At 34.1% G+C, this 20,519-nt stretch overlaps 1 protein-coding gene across 19 annotated transcripts in view; it reads right to left on the bottom strand.

Moving 5' to 3' along the window:
* Nucleotides 1–1,402: 1,402 nt before the first annotated feature.
* LOC117316392 overlaps nt 1,403–20,519 on the bottom strand; it is a 91,685-nt gene continuing 72,568 nt past the window's right edge. For 12 of the 19 annotated variants that reach the window (XM_033870981.1, XM_033871079.1, XM_033870938.1 and 9 more), the window contains 11 exons: nt 19,689–19,879; nt 17,363–17,386; nt 15,385–15,445; nt 14,364–14,425; nt 13,543–13,629; nt 12,570–12,698; nt 12,060–12,176; nt 11,208–11,267; nt 9,858–9,902; nt 7,030–7,143; nt 1,403–3,214 (listed from right to left, as the gene is read on the bottom strand). In XM_033870981.1, coding sequence (XP_033726872.1) covers nt 3,176–3,214; nt 7,030–7,143; nt 9,858–9,902; nt 11,208–11,267; nt 12,060–12,176; nt 12,570–12,698; nt 13,543–13,629; nt 14,364–14,425; nt 15,385–15,445; nt 17,363–17,386; nt 19,689–19,879 — 929 coding nt within the window. In that variant the 3' untranslated portion in view covers nt 1,403–3,175. Of the gene's footprint in view, nt 3,215–7,029; nt 7,144–9,857; nt 9,903–11,207; nt 11,268–12,059; nt 12,177–12,569; nt 12,699–13,542; nt 13,630–14,363; nt 14,426–15,384; nt 15,446–17,362; nt 17,387–19,194; nt 19,213–19,688; nt 19,880–20,519 lie in introns of all 19 variants that reach the window. The other 7 variants (XM_033870947.1, XM_033871029.1, XM_033870963.1 and 4 more) reach the window with 7 other exon arrangements.

Below are 20,519 nucleotides of genomic sequence, written 5' to 3'. Positions count from 1 at the left end.
CATGAGAGACAAATTGTCTCTCAGAACTTGTTTACAATTGTCAAGGAGGGCCTTATTAAGTCTGTTAGATTATTAATTGCCCGGAACTGTGAACTGTGAGATTTCTAAACATTTTTAATTTTGGAAAAATGAATAGGAAAGAATTACTCAAGGACAGCTGTGTTGATTTAATAACAACCTTATACACAAATTAGCTGTAGTTGTGGATTACCTCTCTGTAACTTACTTAGTTTTGGATATTAATTGAATTGTGAATTGAACTGAGCTTCTGTTATTATACCGTAACAGTACATTAAGGAATGACCTATTTAGAGCAAACTTTGTTGTTGATCAACGTTGATCAACGCTGCCTTTGTGGCTTTCCTAACGAAGACACATTTTCTATTTACCTGTAATACTAATGCTGAACAAAGAATAACGCTCTTCCGTGTTTTAAACTTATTTCTACCACAATACCCTGTGTTATTCCACTATCAAGCCATTGTATAAATGTACCGACTGTTGGATGAATATATGTTATATTCCAGTAGTGGACGTGGAATATGACCTTCCGGTCTTATGATTAGTCAAGAATCAGAATTTTGGCAAGGGATGAAATTGTTATTGACGTCATCAATAATCGAATTACGTCACCTCATCGAGTCCCGGCCGCCGCCTGTACACATTATTTGCATACGAGAAATAAGACTTGGCCACGTTTCCCTTTGATCAAAGTGGTAGAAACAGGTCACACGACTCAGGATTTTTGGATATGGAATTTATTTCACACGAGTAAGTTATTTTATAAAAATTGCAAAAGACACTCGCTAAAGCTCGTGTGAAATAAATTCCATATCCAATAACCACTCAATGAATAACATCTATTTATTCCTCTCACCACCAATCTACTTCCTTTCAGAACTTCCATGTATACTTATATATAATATATCCAGGATTATAATACCCCCTCTCAACCATGATGTTGTCAAATGATGTAATAAACATCTAAATATTGTTGTATTCGATGTTTTCCTATGCCGACGCCACCTGAGAAACGAATATTAAAGGACATACGGAATGACCAGAAGAACGACAAAACTGGCACAGGATGCGATAGACATCTGTACAGGTAGTGAGTTTTGAATGGCGATCAGTACTAACTTTGGCCGTTGGCGTAGGAAAATATGTCAGTTTTCGTGTTGTGTTTACATTTGTAGACAGTTTATATCTGCTATCCCCACTCCCCTAACTCCCCTGGTTCTCTGTCCTCTCACCCTGCCTGTTCTCCCTTCTCCATCCAGAGAAGCTCTCTATACTTCGGTCCATAGGAGTCCCTTTTCACTCATTACAACTTTTGCCTTGCCTTATCCCCGTGTAAGTCAAGGCAATAAAAAATGTTTAGATAAAAGCAACAAGACATTCAAAATCGAGTGAAATGTTTATTTGCATAGAAAATGCAAGTAATGCTGTTACATTGTAATTACCTTTATAGATGTTTCTTACGATTTCACCACGTATATCAGATATATACTATACACCAACAAATAATGACATTGCTTTGTAAAAATATATATATAATGAAAATAAATACTATGTATATGTTAAAACGCATTAGACGTCTGAAAACTAAACAGGGATAAAAATGGACGGTTAATTCAGTACAGAAGATACATATGTTTAATGTATTCTCCCATCATCACTGACAAAAACATGTTAAAGATAAAATTAAAAAATACGTAATATTTTATCACAGATAATGTCATATACATCACATCGTTCTGATACGTAACAGAACACCTGACCCCTTTAATCAAATATGATCATTTAATTACTTTGTTAATCTAAATGTGGATGGGTTCTTTCCAGATAGGTTCATTTAAGTTACAATATGGCCCCGTGATTGATGATTTCAAGAATTCTTTGTTTCTACAACAATGACGTAACTACATATCACAGACAAACATGTAAACTCACCCGTTATTTACATACATCAGAATGATATCATTAATTTTGTGCTACTTTAAGGACAACTTGGGCAGAACCCTCATGGATTGATCAAACATATGGTCCCGGTAATAAAAAACAAACATTAAAAACATATGCTACTTGCAACGTAACCCCTAAAACTCGAGATAGCTTAACTACGGTCTGGGCATCCGAGAACTAATGTTATCTCAATATTATCCTTCTTCGTTATGAAAGTATGCAAACATCTTTAAACATTGAGCGCTCTATCATAGACTAAGCTGACCAAAATCGATTGGTAAGTCTGCAACAATAAAAACTGTGACATGAACAATTAAGTACTATAAAAATCATCTTGTTTACAAATACGAAACCGCAGTGCGACTTTCCGTGGACGAAATTGATTACAAAACACTAATACGGAAAAATACATATTTCCATTCACATATAACGTGTATTCTTTAAACATCTTCAAAGCTTTATGTGTAATTTATATACTTGAACAAGTGAATTAAACAATCCGATTGAAATATCAATGATTTTTTTTTCACAAATACTATGATACATATCATTGGAATCCTTCGTACAAGTAAGCCCTCAAAACATGCACAATAAAAAATAAATTAAAAAACACACAAACATATGGACGATTTATACCGATGAATCATTATCTAATTGATGTTTATAAGAATTTCAAAGAAAAGAGGAAAATTTGAAAATATGGACAAATGGTACAGTGGTGTATTTCCCGTCGAGTGGACAGAGGGTAACGGGACCCTTCCCAGAGAATCTCCAACCCAATCAGTATATTTCTTACTTACATACTGATAGTACTGTTAGGAAAAATAATGTAACGAGATACTAACACCATATATTGTCACAGGAAAACAAATCACCTAACGTTTTATATGTAACTATCTAAAGTGTACGAGCGAATTGATTATTTTAAGCCTTAGAGACAATCCTAAATATTTTATTATTCTATCTATCTATGCGCAATGGAGACCAATCCTCGGAGAAGGTTGTTTTCCCGAAGCCAGAGAAATTGTACATCAATCACAGTGGTACGCCTCATAGTATCCATCCATGTGTAAAATGTTTCTTTTTCTGCTCATCTTTCTCCGATATAATTTTACTTCGACCCGTTTACAAATGTTGATAAAATGTTATTTGAATTCTGCCTACGAGCTACAAGAAATCTTCAATTGGTATCTATGGGGCAGGCGGTGTCTTAGTGCTGAGCCCACGGTAATCTCATCTCATAGTCTTTCTGTAACGACAAAAATCATGATACATTAATTTAGCACGAACAAAATGATCTCGTCATCAAAAAATCGACATATGTTATGCGAAGACGATAACAACCGCACACGTGTCAAAATAGCGTTGGTGTGCAAACACAGCAGCGTACACAGTTAAACGATTAAGATTATCATATGATGATTATTCAGAGCATGATGATAGCAGCCCAGACCACTGCAAAACTATTCATTCGTTGATTTAATGGAATGTAATGATAATGACAATAAAAATGAATTATCATCCATTAAGTATGTTTCCTCGTCAAATTCGATTTACAATATACCCATCTCGTTAATGATAAAGACAAGGATACAAAATATGATACACTCGAATGAAAATGATTTTTTTTTCTTCGTCAAAAGGAATTATTCTTTAGTCAGAAGTCACACGATTTAAGAGACATATGTATCCATATTGGAATTCCACGTTAACGTGTAGTCATCATTTCGAGTATAGCAGAATTTGTTGCTTCGTTCACATCATCGTTTTCTTGATTGCATAATCAACCCCAAAGCAAGGTATATTAATACTGCAAACTTTATAGTTCCCCTGCAATGGTTAATGATGTCACTGTGACATATACAAGTATCGCTGAACATGACAATATGAAAATATTTCATGTATTCTCGTACATTTAAGTCACTATTGTGATGACACAGCAGTAGTCTATCATATTTGATATCAGTAACGGTGACACATTCACCTTGAAACATTAATCTGGGGTATTCCCGTGCTTTATCAGGTTCATCATGCAGTTATATATTCATTAATCGGTATAAAGACAATCCCTAACTTTACATTACCCGTGTGTCACTGTGTCATTCATTAACACCAACTCACAGTCTACTATAGTAATCCGCTGTATCCAACGCCGACATTGTAAATCTTTCAAACACCAACCATCACAATTATAACCAAGCAACGTATCGCAATAATGACACGTATAATATATTCCATCAAAAATAACCCAAACGTGGAAGCGAACAATATCTATATAAAGTCATTGTTATGAAACGGTATGATAGTAGTGATATTGGCACTGCTAGATCACAAGAGTGATGCACATATGAAGGCTCTACAAGGTCTCGTCTAATGTGTTGGAGATAAAATGTGTGATGTTTGTTTTCCGCGTAACAGGAAACACAGAAATATTTTACTAAGATCGTCCCAGTAAAGTTGACTGAAATTCTAAGGACAAAGAGAAGTTGTAATCAGCGGGGCTCACATACTAAGTATGCATTGCAATGACGTAAAACATTTCGAGACAGGATCCAAAGAAAGGCTGAACAAGATAAATACTATTGCACCTCATAAACACCAATATATACTTTCATGGATACGTAAAATATCCAACATGTATGGTTTTGTCTTCACAGAAAAAAACATCATAGACAATATGGCCGATGTATCCGGGGAAGATGTTTTCTCACATGGAAGACCTTTTTTTATATTTCACTTGGTACAAATAATATCAAACTCTTTTCCTGTACATACTGTAACTTATTTCGAATATTGTCTCGGAGCGTCCTTTGAGACGCTTGGTGTATTTAAACATTTACCGAATGTACGTACTCAGTTATGTCATAGTAACATCGATACACGTGCATGGTTACATACATTACATGTATTATATTAGAAGCGACACCACGGAGTCATTATTATTCAAATCCTTGGAAACGCACATACACGTGCATTTCTATTAAATGGTAGTAGTAGCCCGTTGTCAATGCTTCAATTCATTCAAGCAATTAGGGATTATATATATGACATAACTCAATATTAATGATAAACTAAATAAAAATCTAATGAAACACAACGCTGGGGTTGGTAAGCATTACGTGTAAATTACAACTACATTGTAGTTAAACAATCACACGGAACCAAACGGCGCAACATTATTAATAGGCCTCAGTGCACTATCAGGTGTTTTGGGAGAGAAAGAAAATATAAAACATTCATAATCTATTCCAATTTGAAATAGAATATCCCAGTAAGTGAATGTTAATTACTTGCCATAAACATGCTGACCGTTAACCACGATTTACTACTTTTATATTTGTATAAGGGACAATGTGATGAAATGGTATTTATTGCTGTTAATTAGGACCGCTAGCCTACTGAACATGACTTTAGATATAGCCGTCTTATTTCTTATCTTCAAACTTCACATATTGACAATAGATATATAGGTTACTTTATATTTCAATACAACCAACTTACCAACCTAATATCGAAATATGCTACCTGTATTTTACCATATACCTACAATTACTGAGGATAATCATTGTATACAGTAAATAACCGAAGGTCAGTATGAATTTGATTTAAAACTGAAAATAAAAGTGGTGTGAAATATGCGCTTAAAGATAAAGGTAGTGACTTGTCCGAGGCTGTTAATCGTACACAAACGTTGTATAATAGGCACACATTATTTTCTTTCCTTTATCAATTTGTCTAACGTAATAGCTATTATTTGCAGAGTTGTCTTTGCTTTTTTTTCATTTTTTTTTTCAAATTATCTCCCTTTTTATACAAATGCAGTCATAAGCTACCACAATAGGAAAATGTACCGATCTGCCCGAACAATTAGAGCACATACATTTGTTAGAGTTATTTATGAGTCTATGGTTTTACGTTTGAAAACGTTTTATTAAATATCACGGAATGATGGAAACGTTTTATTAAATATCACGGAATCAGATTGTTATGTATTAGTGTCGTACATCTGTAAATTGCTAACTACATCTACTCGTTATCGCGCTATATCTATTATATAAAATATACTTATGCTCATTCGTATTACTGCAAATCAAGTGTAAAAATTCATTCATTCAATTCGTATTGTTTTTTAAAATTCAAACGTGCATCAATTGTTCTAATAACATAAACGCCTACACTACTTAATTGCGGATCCCGTGTCCAAATCAACACATTTGATAACTTAAGAGCATATACCTGAAATAAATTAGGTTATCCTACAAAACCGATATATCTCCCATCGAAACCGGGTGTATAGCATAAAATTTACAATAAGTGTAATTTGATTGCCTCCGCATAGTTCAAACAAGCATCCGAACAAAGATAAATCTTAAGTTATGAACTGTATGACAAATATTGATAAACAAGTATTCAATAAAACATACAACAAACCATAAAACATATGGATATTGATTTTCCAACACAGTATTCACTGAAATGTACCCGTCGGACAGACACAGTGTACGTGGTTTCTAGACCAACATAGACGTGGGACTACAGAACACGAAAAAATACACCATGAGGATGAGTAAGGATGATTCAGGGTGTGTCGAGTAAAGATTGCAACTGGTAAACACCTTGTAAATATGTCCATTGCTATCATCGAATTGATTCCTCGATTTTCTAAATGCTACAAGTGTATGGATATAAATACATGAATGTTTGAGTTAAAGTTGATGTTACGGTGAAAATTATTGCAATTAACAAGTTTGATGCATAACGCTATACTTACGCTCTCAAAATTAATCTTAAATGTTTCTTTTAAGAAGTTTGAATTAAATGCTGTAAAGTTAAATGGCAAATGAAATATGTGAAGGTATGCATTTTTGTATTATGAAAATCTTAACCTACATGTAAAAAAACGAACTAAAAAGCATGTATTAGAAATAAGACGCACATTGATACAGAACATATTTACGATATCAAAATAAACAAAAAGTGTTAGGGAATGCAGGATAAGACCAATTCTAATACTACAACCATCCACAGAAAGCTTGTCAAATGTTAATGCCGGTGTTGACGTACCTTCATGGTAGAAACTGCATGAGGATAGTCATACTGATTAGCATGATAACTATCAACGGTGACGCGTGAGTATCTAGGTGATACATCGTCCTGGGAGTCAAAGCGAGGGGTGATCTGTTGGCAGAACGAAGAAGCTGCTACTTTCAACTGACAAAAGGATGTCTATAGGCACATAGCAAAAACTATAAAACAACTAAAACGGGTTTCGACTATACTTTAGGGCCATCTTTCAAAAGTAAGGAAACATAATCTCGTATGAGATTCAGTAGTAGCGCTTGACACAATCATGACAAACCTCTGAAGTGTAAGAAATAGAAATGCAGTTCTCTTTCAAACTAACATTCTGCAATAATGTATGGAATACCTCATTGAAGCTGGATTGTAATTCGTCATTATTAAAGTATCCATTAAAATGTCATTGATATCAAATTGATAATACAAGGTAAATACTAGGACAATTTGTAATCAGCATCTCAAACTGATATTATTGAAAATGAAATATATTTGAATTCCATAAAAAGGATTTGACATTTTACCCATGATTTTAGTCATTTATCAAAAGGAACTGTCGTTATTAATGAGAAAGACAATTCTGTCATTGAAATTAGAATAATACGTATGGTTTAAAATAAGCTCAATATTACACTAGGACTCATGCACGCTAGCATCGTATCGAATCACAAATACATATCAGATAACACGTTTGGAAGCAATAACGAACAGACACTACAAGTACGTCAAGAGGAAATTTTCTATTCTCGAACTGGCAGTGAAATATTTAAGCGAGGTGTAGGATACTAATATGTTATCATGAACGGGGATCACAGCAACACAAAAGGCAAGGTGGAAATTAAATACACAACAAATTAAAAGGGTAAACGGTGAATTCCGAATAAACAGATTATGTACTGAACAAACAGGTGCAGTGTAAAACTATTAAGTGAAAACAGCAATGGAACAGAGGTATGAGAATGAATTATTGGCAAATTCTACCCAACTCTGCATATCTTATTAAGAAAGAAAGTAAATATATCACATATATCAACTAATGTTAAAGCAATTTCATTAAACACTCTACATAAAAGTGCATTCCTTTTTTCTACAACGGACATTTTGTGAGGTAATCTTCATTTGGTAAATATATGAGACCTGGCAAGCGATAAGCAGAAGAGCAAATTAGAATATGATTATTCAACATATATTATATCCTCTGTGAACAAATCTACTTTATAGTCGGACACGAGCAATGTCTAAATATACAATGATATACATACGGCCTATTAGTAACATACACGTGACAAAGTTTAGTAAACATGCATCTATTTTAATGGATTAAAACTGCAATCGGTATCACTGATATGTCACTTCTCTGAATAGTCTTTTATTTTATCAATCTATCATATTAGGAAGGCTTACTGTCGTTGTTTTGAAAGTTCGACAACGGGCTATTTAATATTCAATAATAATCCGTAAAGGGAGGTGAAATATTCTTCAGTCATATGTCATAAAGGATTCATTTTTAGACTTTCAATGTTGATCCATTCTTGTTACAAATGATATCAAGTACTGAAAAGGCAATCACAGAGCCTCGATCAGCCTTTATAGTTAAAATGCTAGAGTGAATGTCCTCTTTGAAACGTTTCAACCCATATTTACTGTATTTTACAAACTGAAGGTCAGTATTTATGTACACAGAGAAGACAACCGCACCTATTACATAACACTACAATCTGATTTTTCAAGACAGATAACTAACCTAAATGCGGTTATAGTACGTAATACATCAAACATCATCAATCTATATACTATTTATCAGATTTGGTGAACATGGAGGAAAGCCAGAGTTGGATAACAGATTTTGTTGACATTGTGAAAGACACTGTTTGATAACAGATTTTGTGGACATTGTGAAAGACACTGTTTGATACCAGATTTGGTGGACATGGGGAAAGACAGTTGAATATCAGATTTGGTGGACATGGTGAAAGACACAGTTGAATATCTGATTTGGTTGACATGGTGAAAGACACAGTTGAATATCTGATTTGTTTGACATGGTGAAAGACATTGTTGGATACCAAATTTAGTGGACATGATTAGGGACTGTTTGATACCTGATTTGGAAAACATGTTGAAAGATACTGCTTGGTATCACATTTGGTGGACATGGTAAAAGACACTGTTGGATACCAGATTTGGTGGACAGTATGAAAGGCACTGTTGAATACCAGATTTGGTGGACATAATGGAAGTAGTAATGTTCAAGAAAAAGCTTGTGATGAGAAAAGGACAAAGGACTATATCTCGACAATGTGGTATAAGACTTAACATCAATATACAATATGCTACCTACAGGATGTATAGTTAATTTCAGGAATATATATAAAATTACCCCGGACAAGCTGTCGTAGTGAAGAAAATAAAGAATTCTAACACTTTCTACTATGTATGGGTAAACTTTCGGCATCGTTAAAACTTTTTTTTTTTCAATTTTTGGCCGAAAAGAAAAGAAACAATACAGCAAATGTTTCATTGTTCATTATAACAGTATAGAACGAGACTCAATACTGTTCTTGCACTCCGTTTTCCAAAGACAATAAGAACAGAAAGTTATGCTTAATATTAAAGAGACAATTTCGGTAAGTTATCAGCATTCACGAAGACATGGCGAGTGAAATAGATGTAAATTCATCTCTCATAATTCATTTCTTTTATTTGAATGGTGATGTTGTTAAGGTTGGTGATGGGGCTGGGTGTGAAATCATCATGCATTAAGAGTTCCATTGTACTGATTGTACTCAATGATTAGTGTAAAAATAATTGTTTACGTGTGGTGCTGCGTTCCCTGAAGTGAATCCATCCCCTCGTGGAGTCTAAAATAAATATTTTTATACATATTATTGCACAATGGTTTCATTTTGATATGCTAACATAAGGTGTTTACAACTCTTCAAAACCAAGGCTGTAAATATTTGTCATATTTAGACTTAATCAAACAAAATCAAACTTCCAAGATATGACAAACAGTAATCAGACCTGAAGATACAATGTCGACTTTATCTAGTCTATTACCAAATCAGCTGTATATATCATACAACCTATTTCGAATAATTAAAACGGGAAGGGAAATGTTGTAGCAATATAGCTTCTGGTAGCATGAGGCAATGACGGTGCAACCACGACGAATGGCATGATATCATAAGATACCTTATACATGTTCCTTCTCCTCACTATCTTCAATTATTACGGATATCCATAGCAACACATGCATACCCTCTCTGTATTAGCACTATGATCAGACGTAATATTTCCCTTCTAAAACGCAACTTGTGTAAACAGTAGGAATACAATTAAACAGCTATTTGATATATAAAGCAACTAAAAGTAATTATATACATCACAAATTTTTTTTTCTGAAGCCTACAGTATAGGATCTGAACGAATACGTCTTTCAAACAGCATGCGTTTAGTGACAAGTAAAATGCAATGCACGCATACACAAAGCATGCGAATAGGAAAGTGATAGAAGCAAACCGACCGATGTCATTAATTATTTTTGCATTGTCCTATCTACTTTGATAACAATTACAAACACCATAGCAACGTATACGGTGCAATCAATGCATGCATGCTAATTGATGAACATTTATTAATCAACGCAAGACTATATAACAGTAACTATAGATAATGAAGTGTTTAAAATATAAACCAGAGATATACCAGATAATACTATCGGAAGTTATCTGTAACTATCAATAATCTCATCACATATGATCGTACGTCCTTGTCTTCAAATATGTGTTTAATATCAATTATTTCTTAAGAATAGATTATACGTAATATATGTACTGTGGTGTATTCATTGCTATGAAATGATACATTCCCAGTGATAGATGCGATGAAGTAGCCTATATGATGAAAGAATAAGCTTATATTCGTAATCAGATCATACTCAGTGTAGCATGTGACTGTACGTTAGTGGAACAAATCATGTTTGTTTCCTTTATTAGTTTTCCTATCAAATAATGTTAGTTTAAGAAATCCATATAAAAGTCATATTACTGTTATCAAATCAAAACAATGTTGAAGCTATGTTCAGGTACCACTCTCGAAACACTATCTAAAGTTACTGACTAAGCATAGACCAGTATGGTCCAAACAGTGAAGTGTGCACACACCTTCTCATCGAACTGAGACCAGTCCTTCCCTTTTACGTATACATCGGCCATGGAGAAACGCTATTGTCAAAATCAAAATATTTACTGTCAGCTGACGTGAAATAAGTGCTATAAAAATGTATATGCAATCTATACACGTAATAACATACAATTAAAGCATCTCCATTACCATGCGATATTTAAGACAATAACGAGGACAATTGCACTTTGCCGGTAAGACAACAACGGTAGAAAATGGTACATGCTATCTAAAGCTAAGGGAACACATTGCATTAACTGGCAGAACAGACTGAATCCGCCATTAAAAAAAATTCATTCACAGAGCTTGATATTATTAATCGCGAGACAGTTAAGTAATTTTCTCAGGCGACCTCGGTTCATAATCAGGAAGTAATGATAAGTGCAGCTGTTCATCACACGTGAAAATACATGTATACATGAGCTTTGTAAATGCAAGATCTCGATGATACAATTAACCTGTCGGATTTATATTGCACTCTATGTTTAAAGTGAGGGCCCTAAAAAGAAGGCAAAAACAAGACATCACCGCCATCGCTGACCTGTTCCATTAAGGTGAGAGTTACAAGGTACTTTCGTAGGTAAAACGATTCTCTAAGTCTGATGGTCAACCAAAATGGCGGACACCTCAACGACTTCGGAAGCAACGAATTATAAAACCGCGTGCTATTTGGCATCAATATGGTTTCGGGGATTTAAGAAATTTGCCGAAATTGTCCTTAAAAATATTCATCTTTTAAACGTTTTAAATTGCATTGCACGGGAAGGTATTTATCAGAATATTACACTTTAAAGCGTAGTTTGGGAACTGTCATATTTGTGAATGAAACTTACTCCTTTCCCGTCCTCGTTGTTTAGAAGTCGTTCAAGGTTTCCTTTGTGTGTAGTATATTCATTTTTCTTGTAACCACCTCCATATCGACCCCAATACGATGTCATTTGTTGAACATGCTGGAAAAAGATCATTTTACATTTGTTTAATTAGTATAGAGGGAAAACATTACTATTCACTACTTATGAGTCACAAAGGCATGTAGTGTAGTCAGATTGTAATTGATATGATTCAAGTGATTTTTAAATAGATTACAATTGTACCAAATGTTGTTTAGTTACCTTCACCAAAGAATGTTAAGTATCAACTTTCATCGAAATCCATTCATGCGAGGAAAAATAATTGATTTTTTGATATTATCTATATTTCCCCGATTTGACTCCTTTCCTCTGCCTCCAAGATGTCAAGATTATCTGTTTATATAAAATCGAGTCCACTTCTATTAGTATCATGCAGACTTGTCACAAACGTACACCTTCGTAAAATATCCCGATATGTAAGTGTAAACGTACCTGACGAGACTCTTGGTTATCCTTATACCTTTGTAGTTGGCGGTCAGCCTGCTTGGCGAAAAAACCTTCATCTAGACTTTCCCTGTACTTGTCGGCTTCAATGCGATTTAGTGGGACGGCTCCATCTTTCTGGTTAAAGCAATATAACATAAAAATTATAGAGGTTCCTCAACAAATATCGCTAAAGCTTGTATCATTTCTTTTAAAAATTGAATTACTCGAGTAAGATTAACATCAACAACCGTCACTTGTTGGGAAACGCCCTATCCCAAAACTTCCTTACCTACAAATCTCCCAACGCAGTAACTAAACTCTGTGAGCCGAAAAACTATCGCGATAAAATGAAGGAAAGTTTATTTTCTATCTAAAATGTTAGTAAATAAGAGAATTCGAACGCCACAGCTGAATATGAATATTAATTACTGTCAGCTTCAGTTATCGGTCCTTTCCTGGACTTGGTAGTTAGGTTATTACTGCTTATAATGATGTTAAAAGTTCACCCTAAGATTTTTTTCATCCAAAACACTATGCATTTCAAAATTATTTCGGAATCCTAGCTCGAGTTCTGAACCAAGTGTGTATTTAACGTGTGTCAATTTGTTGACAGGAATGTTTTTATTAGTTTACTGACACAAGACAAGTGTTCCAAAACGATTTCTATATTTTCATGTTTGAGATGAAAGTATTAGGAGTGATTAGAAAATATTTATTCGTACCGAGTGTCGCCGACCTACCATTGTACCAGGGAAAGAGAAGCTCGAGGCTCAGGCCTACGTTAGATGTAGCCACCATCTCATTCACGTGACTACAGTTTGGTACAGTGGCTCAATAATTGAGTCGTACATTTGTGATTTGTTTTGATGATCCATGGCTATTGGGATTACTGTATATTGAGAATCAGGTTATTCTATCTTTACTTGTCGACACCAGAGAATGAAAACACGTGCAATGATATAACATATGTTGTACTTACAGCAAGTGATATGTCGCTTCTAGGTAAATGGTGTTTTGATTGCGGACGTCGCCTGCTCGAATCGATGATTTCCGCATAATCTCTTTGCTAGAAAAAATAACAAAAATGGATTGGTTAATAGCGTTGAAAATTTCAGATTCATTAATATACGAAGTGAAAAACGTGGTTTTGACAACGAAACAACACATCAGACTAATAAGCATAACTAAATCTTTAAAACGTATCTGGTCCAAACAGTGACCAGGACCTTCGGTTAACTCACCGTTTCTTTCCAGCAGTAACATGTCATCAGAAAATGTTGACAATTTACGTTATGTAACATCTGACAACCTTTTACCCACTTCATCTTTGATCTTTTGGGGTTTTTTTCACTACCAAACACTTCCATAATTGCTTATCTATGGTTAAAGTAACTATTTATACAATATGCCTTAATAGATAAGCAAAATGTTTTTTTCCCCAGTTGAATTATAAGTTTTATTTGTAAACTTTATTTTATAAGAAACCAGATATATAAACTTATATTAGCCACGCATGTTGGTCTGGACGAAAGGGCGCGAGGGATTTTCACGTCTGATCGGGGAATCAAACCCCGACCACCTAGGTGAGAGGCCGGTTTGTTACCATTGTGCCATCCGACCACCCATGGATTTGCCTATATATTTGTTTAAATGCTGTGATAGACGACCATGAGTATGCTGTGATAGGCAAATCAAACTAACATGGAAAGCATACCACAACTTTTTTATCATTATCATTTAAATACCCCCACCCACTCCGGTTTTTGTAGAGAATATTTGTCCATTACGGTAATTACTTACACCTTCGTGTTGATGACGTTGTTGTTCGGTACCTTTGCGCATGTTTTGCGCCACCTGTTGATCTGTATGGACAAAAATATAAGAAATATGTAATAGGCCACTACTCAGCTGATAAAAAACTACTTAAACTAACAAATTGGTTAACCATATTCTTAAATAAGTTCTTCCTTTACAAAATACATTAGCAATAACAGATATTGTACAGGATCAAAATGATTGCTGGATGATTTTTTTTTTCATATATCTGGCATGCCTCATTAGAAAAGTAAAAACAATACTGTTCAAAGACACAAAGATAACTATTTGACATTTTGCAATTTGAGATTAATAAAAAGATATTTTACATCATGGGTATAAATAAAAACACATACACTTGCAAGATCATGGTCCGTCGGAAGTCGATATATTCACGAACAACATGTTAAATTAAACACCACACTCAGCACTTAACCCGAGTGAGTGTGACAGGGGACGCATAAAGATATTCAGAGTGTATAACGTAATAATAAATTGAGTGTGAAAGAGAACAGAGGATGGTAGTTGATAGTGATAACCAACTGACACAGACATTAAATCAAAGCCAGAATAGATAATAAAGATGAATTAATGTACGGTGTAAAAAGCACCATATTTTTATTTTTTATTTTTTCGAAGAATTTGAATGATATAGACTGTCATATAACCCAAATAGCATCCGCAAATAATGATGGACACACCTTTTAGATACAATGTGATTTTTGTTACAAAGTAAGAAAAGATAAAACAATTATTTCAATTTAATATTACATCAGGTACCATCGAAAAATAAAGAATCAATTCTGAGTACATAAAAAGGGGGTAGGGGCGGGTAAGAAATGTTATACACCATATTTACAGTATGATGTAAAGATGTATGGCCATGTTATTACACTAGGTAACAGTCATGATATGATAGAATGTAGTTAAGATGATGAAGCACTATGAAACTGAATTGCAATGTTTCCAATATATTATTTAGTGATCATCAAGGGTCATAACTCACCCAGCTCATTACGATATTTCTTCTTCATTATCTTATCTTGCATCCGTTCATCCTCTTTCCTCTGAAAACATTAAAAAAAATACTTTGACGAAATGAATGATGTATATCGGCATGTATAATGCAAAAAAAAAAAAAGAGAAATCCAGGCAAATGAATTGATCATTTGGATAAAACTTTACTATCATCTTCATATTGTATTGGCACTTTTATTTTCAGAAAATATATAGAAAATAAAAATATAGTCCTTTCAACCCACCTTTGGAAGTTATATCGTTCAGATTCTGTTATTGCCAAGTCATAATCATTATTTGCAAAATTATGTCCGTGATATATATAGTAAATAACATATCCCTCGATACGACTGATAAGTTAAATGACTAATACAGACGAAATTATGTGATACCAATGTTTCTTCGATGTAGAACGCGTACGATGAGAAGATATTTACCTTGATATGCATTGACGTTAGTTGTAAGTCGAAAATATTCGTTTTAAGCAGAATCAGACTGAGAACCATTGACCCAAAAGCACAATCCTTATGATATTATACATGCATTCTTCAAACTGATTAAATCTTAAACACAAGCAATCCTTTTCAATTTTAAGGGGATAATACTAAAGCTGAACGCTGACACTTCATAAAGGGTTCAACTGATCAGTGATGCTTCATTTATGTTAAAAAGGAAAACAGATTTCTAGCTAAAGGATACCGAATTTGCTGATGACCTTTGAAGCGATAACTTTCACATCTGAATAGCGGACTTCGTGTTTCGTTCCGATAAACTTAACTACGGAATGTCGTGAACAAAATTTACCGGATAAGAGACACAAAATTTGATATTGACATTTGACTCGATGACCTTGACGTTTTGGTCAGTTGACTTTGTTTCCATCGTACTTGGCTTCATGGTATCATATTTATGGTCCGATGATAAATATTGCAATGCCAGCCACTCTTTGATATGAATGTTTTTTTGTTATATTGACAAAATAGCAGATGACACTGCTAAACAACAGATTTATCTGTTTCATGAATTATATACCATGACAAAAGTAACTTTTGAACCCATAATGCAAATCTGCTTAAAACTCTGATAGATCAAAATATTGAGGCGCTAAATGTTTCTTCACGTTATCGTTACGTTACCTTTTAGAAACAACCCTAGAATGAGTGGAAATAGCGAATGTAGTAATAGGGACAATCTACCAAAATAAGCACAATAGGGACAAAATTTTCTGCATATTTTGAATACCTCATGCACTTCATATCAAGATTACATTATTAGAAACATGCCCATACAGACACTTTCAATACATACTATGTTAATAAGAAAACAGAACACATGTACCAATATAAATCAAATGTGATAATTTCAACTCAAACAATCAGGCATATATTTTATACAATTGTATACCAAAATGTTTCATTGTGACTAAAATAATGAAACAATATAAACACAGGTAAAGTGCAGCATACGAACGTGAAAAAGCAACAGGTAATACGGTGCATGAATAGAAATGGGTGGCGGTTAATAGAATAATCAGGATGAGTAAGTAATAAAGCAATATATAACCTATCAAAATACACATTTCAAGCATAAATAATGACATATATTGATTCCTATGAGTTCTATCCCCTATAAGTAACCAACTACCTTTGCAGCAAGCTGCAACCGGTGTGAGTCATACATGGCGGTATTAGGAGGAATAAAACGATGTTCCAAACAGGTAAAAAAAACTAGGCACTCGTATATGAAGTGCATTAATAATTAAAACTCCATTCAGACACGATTTGAAAATAAAATAATGTATTAATTATGCGTATCATTTGTCTATAGTTTTAGCTACAGAGCAAATGAGCGAGTGATATTCTTTGTCTATGAAGCAGTGAACATGACTATGATAAACTAAATTCTGAAGGCGTATATACTAGGGAAATTATGATTCGTGATGAAGTAGCAGCTACTTGGTTACTTACATCTGGTTTGCGGTTAAGAAAGCTCTGAAATTATTTTCCAATTAATGCACAACAGCTGAATAATGAATTGATTTTCGCCTATGGTAAGCATGTGCATAGGAATACATTATATACATAATTTGATAACACGATGTTTTCTGTGATATAAAGGTCTGTCCCAAATGTCCGAAGCATTAAAACCAGTGGCACCATGTAGTTTCCGTATATATATAACTGGATTATATAAAATAAGTAAAACTGACTGTCGTTACCGGACATATAAGGTTTCCTAAAATGTTCTGGCCTTCCCATAGTAAAAGTACGATCACTACCCCACCTCTCCAATCAATACGACAGGACAGAGTTATCCATATTTAACATGATACTGAGTAGTTACTAAGTGTAACAGAATATACATTGTGGGGTGTAGTTTAATCTGATTGGACGGCATCGTTAGCATGTGTTTATGATCGGTCTCGGACGGATCTCTCTGCACGCCATACGTACCATTACGTTTATTGATTATCGTTTTGATGATATCCGAACGATACTCTCCGACAAGAGGTACTACGTTAAGACTTGACAGTCGTTACGGGACATTTTTGATACACTACCCGTGTCCATTCAATACAACGTCAGACAACAAATCAGTATTATAACCACATGAAACGGCAAGAATAAAGTCTGCTTTGACTTCAGACCATTTCAAAAATCTACATGAAGCAGCAAACAAATTTAAAAAAAAAAAAAAAGTCTGATCACATACATGTTCTCTGACATAGTGTTCCTGAGACTGAAATAAAAGCACATGTGACTAATAGCAGCATTTAAAATCAGACATTTTACATTTCGACACTATCAATTTAAAAAAATTTAAACAAAAGAATCTAAAAGAAAATTTATACATAATGTAAAATAAGACACACCACAATGCCTTAATACCATTTTTTGAGACATTCATTCATGTTGTGTCCAAAAAATCATTTCAAAACAAATAAATGTTATCAAATGCTTCGATAAAAATAATAGATCAAAGTCTCTCGATGACAAAGAAGGCCTTGTCATTATATTGTAACAGCTATACATTCGTCGCATCATACTCGGATTAAATTTAACACTAAATATAGTTCCTCAAGTAAATCCATGGAACAGTTGGCGGACTCTGGCACAAAATCCTTACTCTTAGTTTACATGCATTTTGTTTCAAAAACGAGATACTAACGATTAGTCTATAGTTCTACTTGAATAAATACCAAAAGAAAACACATACAGTCATAATGGTATGTCATAGAAAGACAGGCTGAACTATCAGAATAATATCCTTCGGATAAAAGTAAACCAAATATTACATTTCGAAAGGTATTACGTTGTAATGGTGATGTTACTAAAGGAAAGGCCAGCACATTTTCGGGTTCAAGTGAAAAAAAAAGTCGAACACCCGAAAGTTAGATGACAAGAAAACGTTCACACCCTGACCACACCAAAACCACATTTTGACCTGCCACTTTGATGTTTTTGACGATCGAGGAGGATGGTGGGGATAACATCCCTTTTTTCATAAATATGTTTTGTAGTGAAATTAATTTCATTACAGAATAAAACATAAAAATTAAGGCTATTTGGAATGGTTATCGCAGAAAGAAGAATGTTTAGATTCAGCTGATATGATTTTGCCAAGAGTCATGGCATCATACCAAACTGAAGCGTGCATCACAATGGCGGTCAGTTATTATAATTAAGGAATGAGGCACCAACTGGAGGTACTGGAAGGAGAACTAATACACCGATTATAGATAAGAGTTGATAAATGATAGAAAGCATCTCTGATATTCCCATGTCTGAACAGTTTTTACCGTATGATAAGATTGCATCTGAAAAGATAGTATCAGAAATCTTTGTTTGAAAATGACATTAAAAATAGTCCTGTTCTTTTTCTCCAATTACACATGAATGATATAATCAATATAAAGCATATTGATGCATGACAGTCATGGAGATGTTCACATATTTGTGTATATTTAGAGATATTTGAAATATTATCGCATGATAAAAGGCTTGTCAATTGAAAAATGCTTATTCCCTCCTTCTTACTTCCTATCTTTACTTTCAGTATTTCAGGTGAGTCGTTGATTCATCGAACAAGTCAAGCATTGATACAATATTAATCTATAGTTTATCATGTTATACCATCTAAACACATCACACCATTTGTATTTCGTTATTATGAACATATGTAAGCGGTTTGTTATAAAAACTCTCAAACAAATGGCTAGAAATTAAGACGACATGCAACATCAAATGATGTGTCTTTAATGTTATATGTACCAATACTGCCTATAAAACATACCGATCTATCCATGAGTCCCATTATCTGTGTGACCCTGTTGCCCTGTTCATCTTGCCTTGGTGCGCCACCACCAGCTTTACCGAACGGATGGTACGGAGGCATTTGAAATTCTCTGTTTGGCTTGAGCACATAGCGGTTCCTACTGAGGTCGTTGTACGGGTTTTCAAGGAATTTGCTATTGGTGTCCGGAGCTACAATAGATTATTTATTTTGATGATTATCTGAATGCTGTAGAAAACGAAACATACACATACCTACAGATAAAGTGTATGGATTGTCATAGATATTAATATCGTTTTAATATGTGTTATCAGAAAACAGCACAGAAAGTAGTACGTTGGCTTACAATTTATATACATATAAATGTTAGAGACATGTTTTGATCAAAGCAATGGTTGTAAAATTTAATTACAAACATTTAATATAATATATTTAGATACATACATATGTGTATATAAACTTAAAACTATTTTCAATTACGTACAAAAACATAAAAAAAAACATACACTCAACAAGAAAAGAAAGGTTAGCCTGATTTCCTCTAAACAAGGTAATATAAAATATCCTTTCAGCACAAAAGGAAATGTCGAGATTGCACTGAAAAGTTAGGCGTGACCGTTCGTTTGAACGTCAGAGATCCGCTATATTATTCCATGTACCTTCTAATATTAATTAACTCGTGTGACTGCCAAAGCAGTCTAGACACGGTTGAAAGTTCGCCACTTAAAATCGCGACCTCCTTAGAGAGTGGAATGTTTTGCAAGGATAGAAAACAAAAAACGAAAAGACTTGCATTAAATTGAAATTGATCCGGTTCGGTACATCATGACG

This window comes from Pecten maximus, chromosome 2 (genome assembly GCF_902652985.1).
Source record: "Pecten maximus chromosome 2, xPecMax1.1, whole genome shotgun sequence".
Classification (NCBI taxonomy): domain Eukaryota; kingdom Metazoa; phylum Mollusca; class Bivalvia; order Pectinida; family Pectinidae; genus Pecten; species Pecten maximus.
This window is presented reverse-complemented; position numbering and strand designations above follow the sequence as displayed.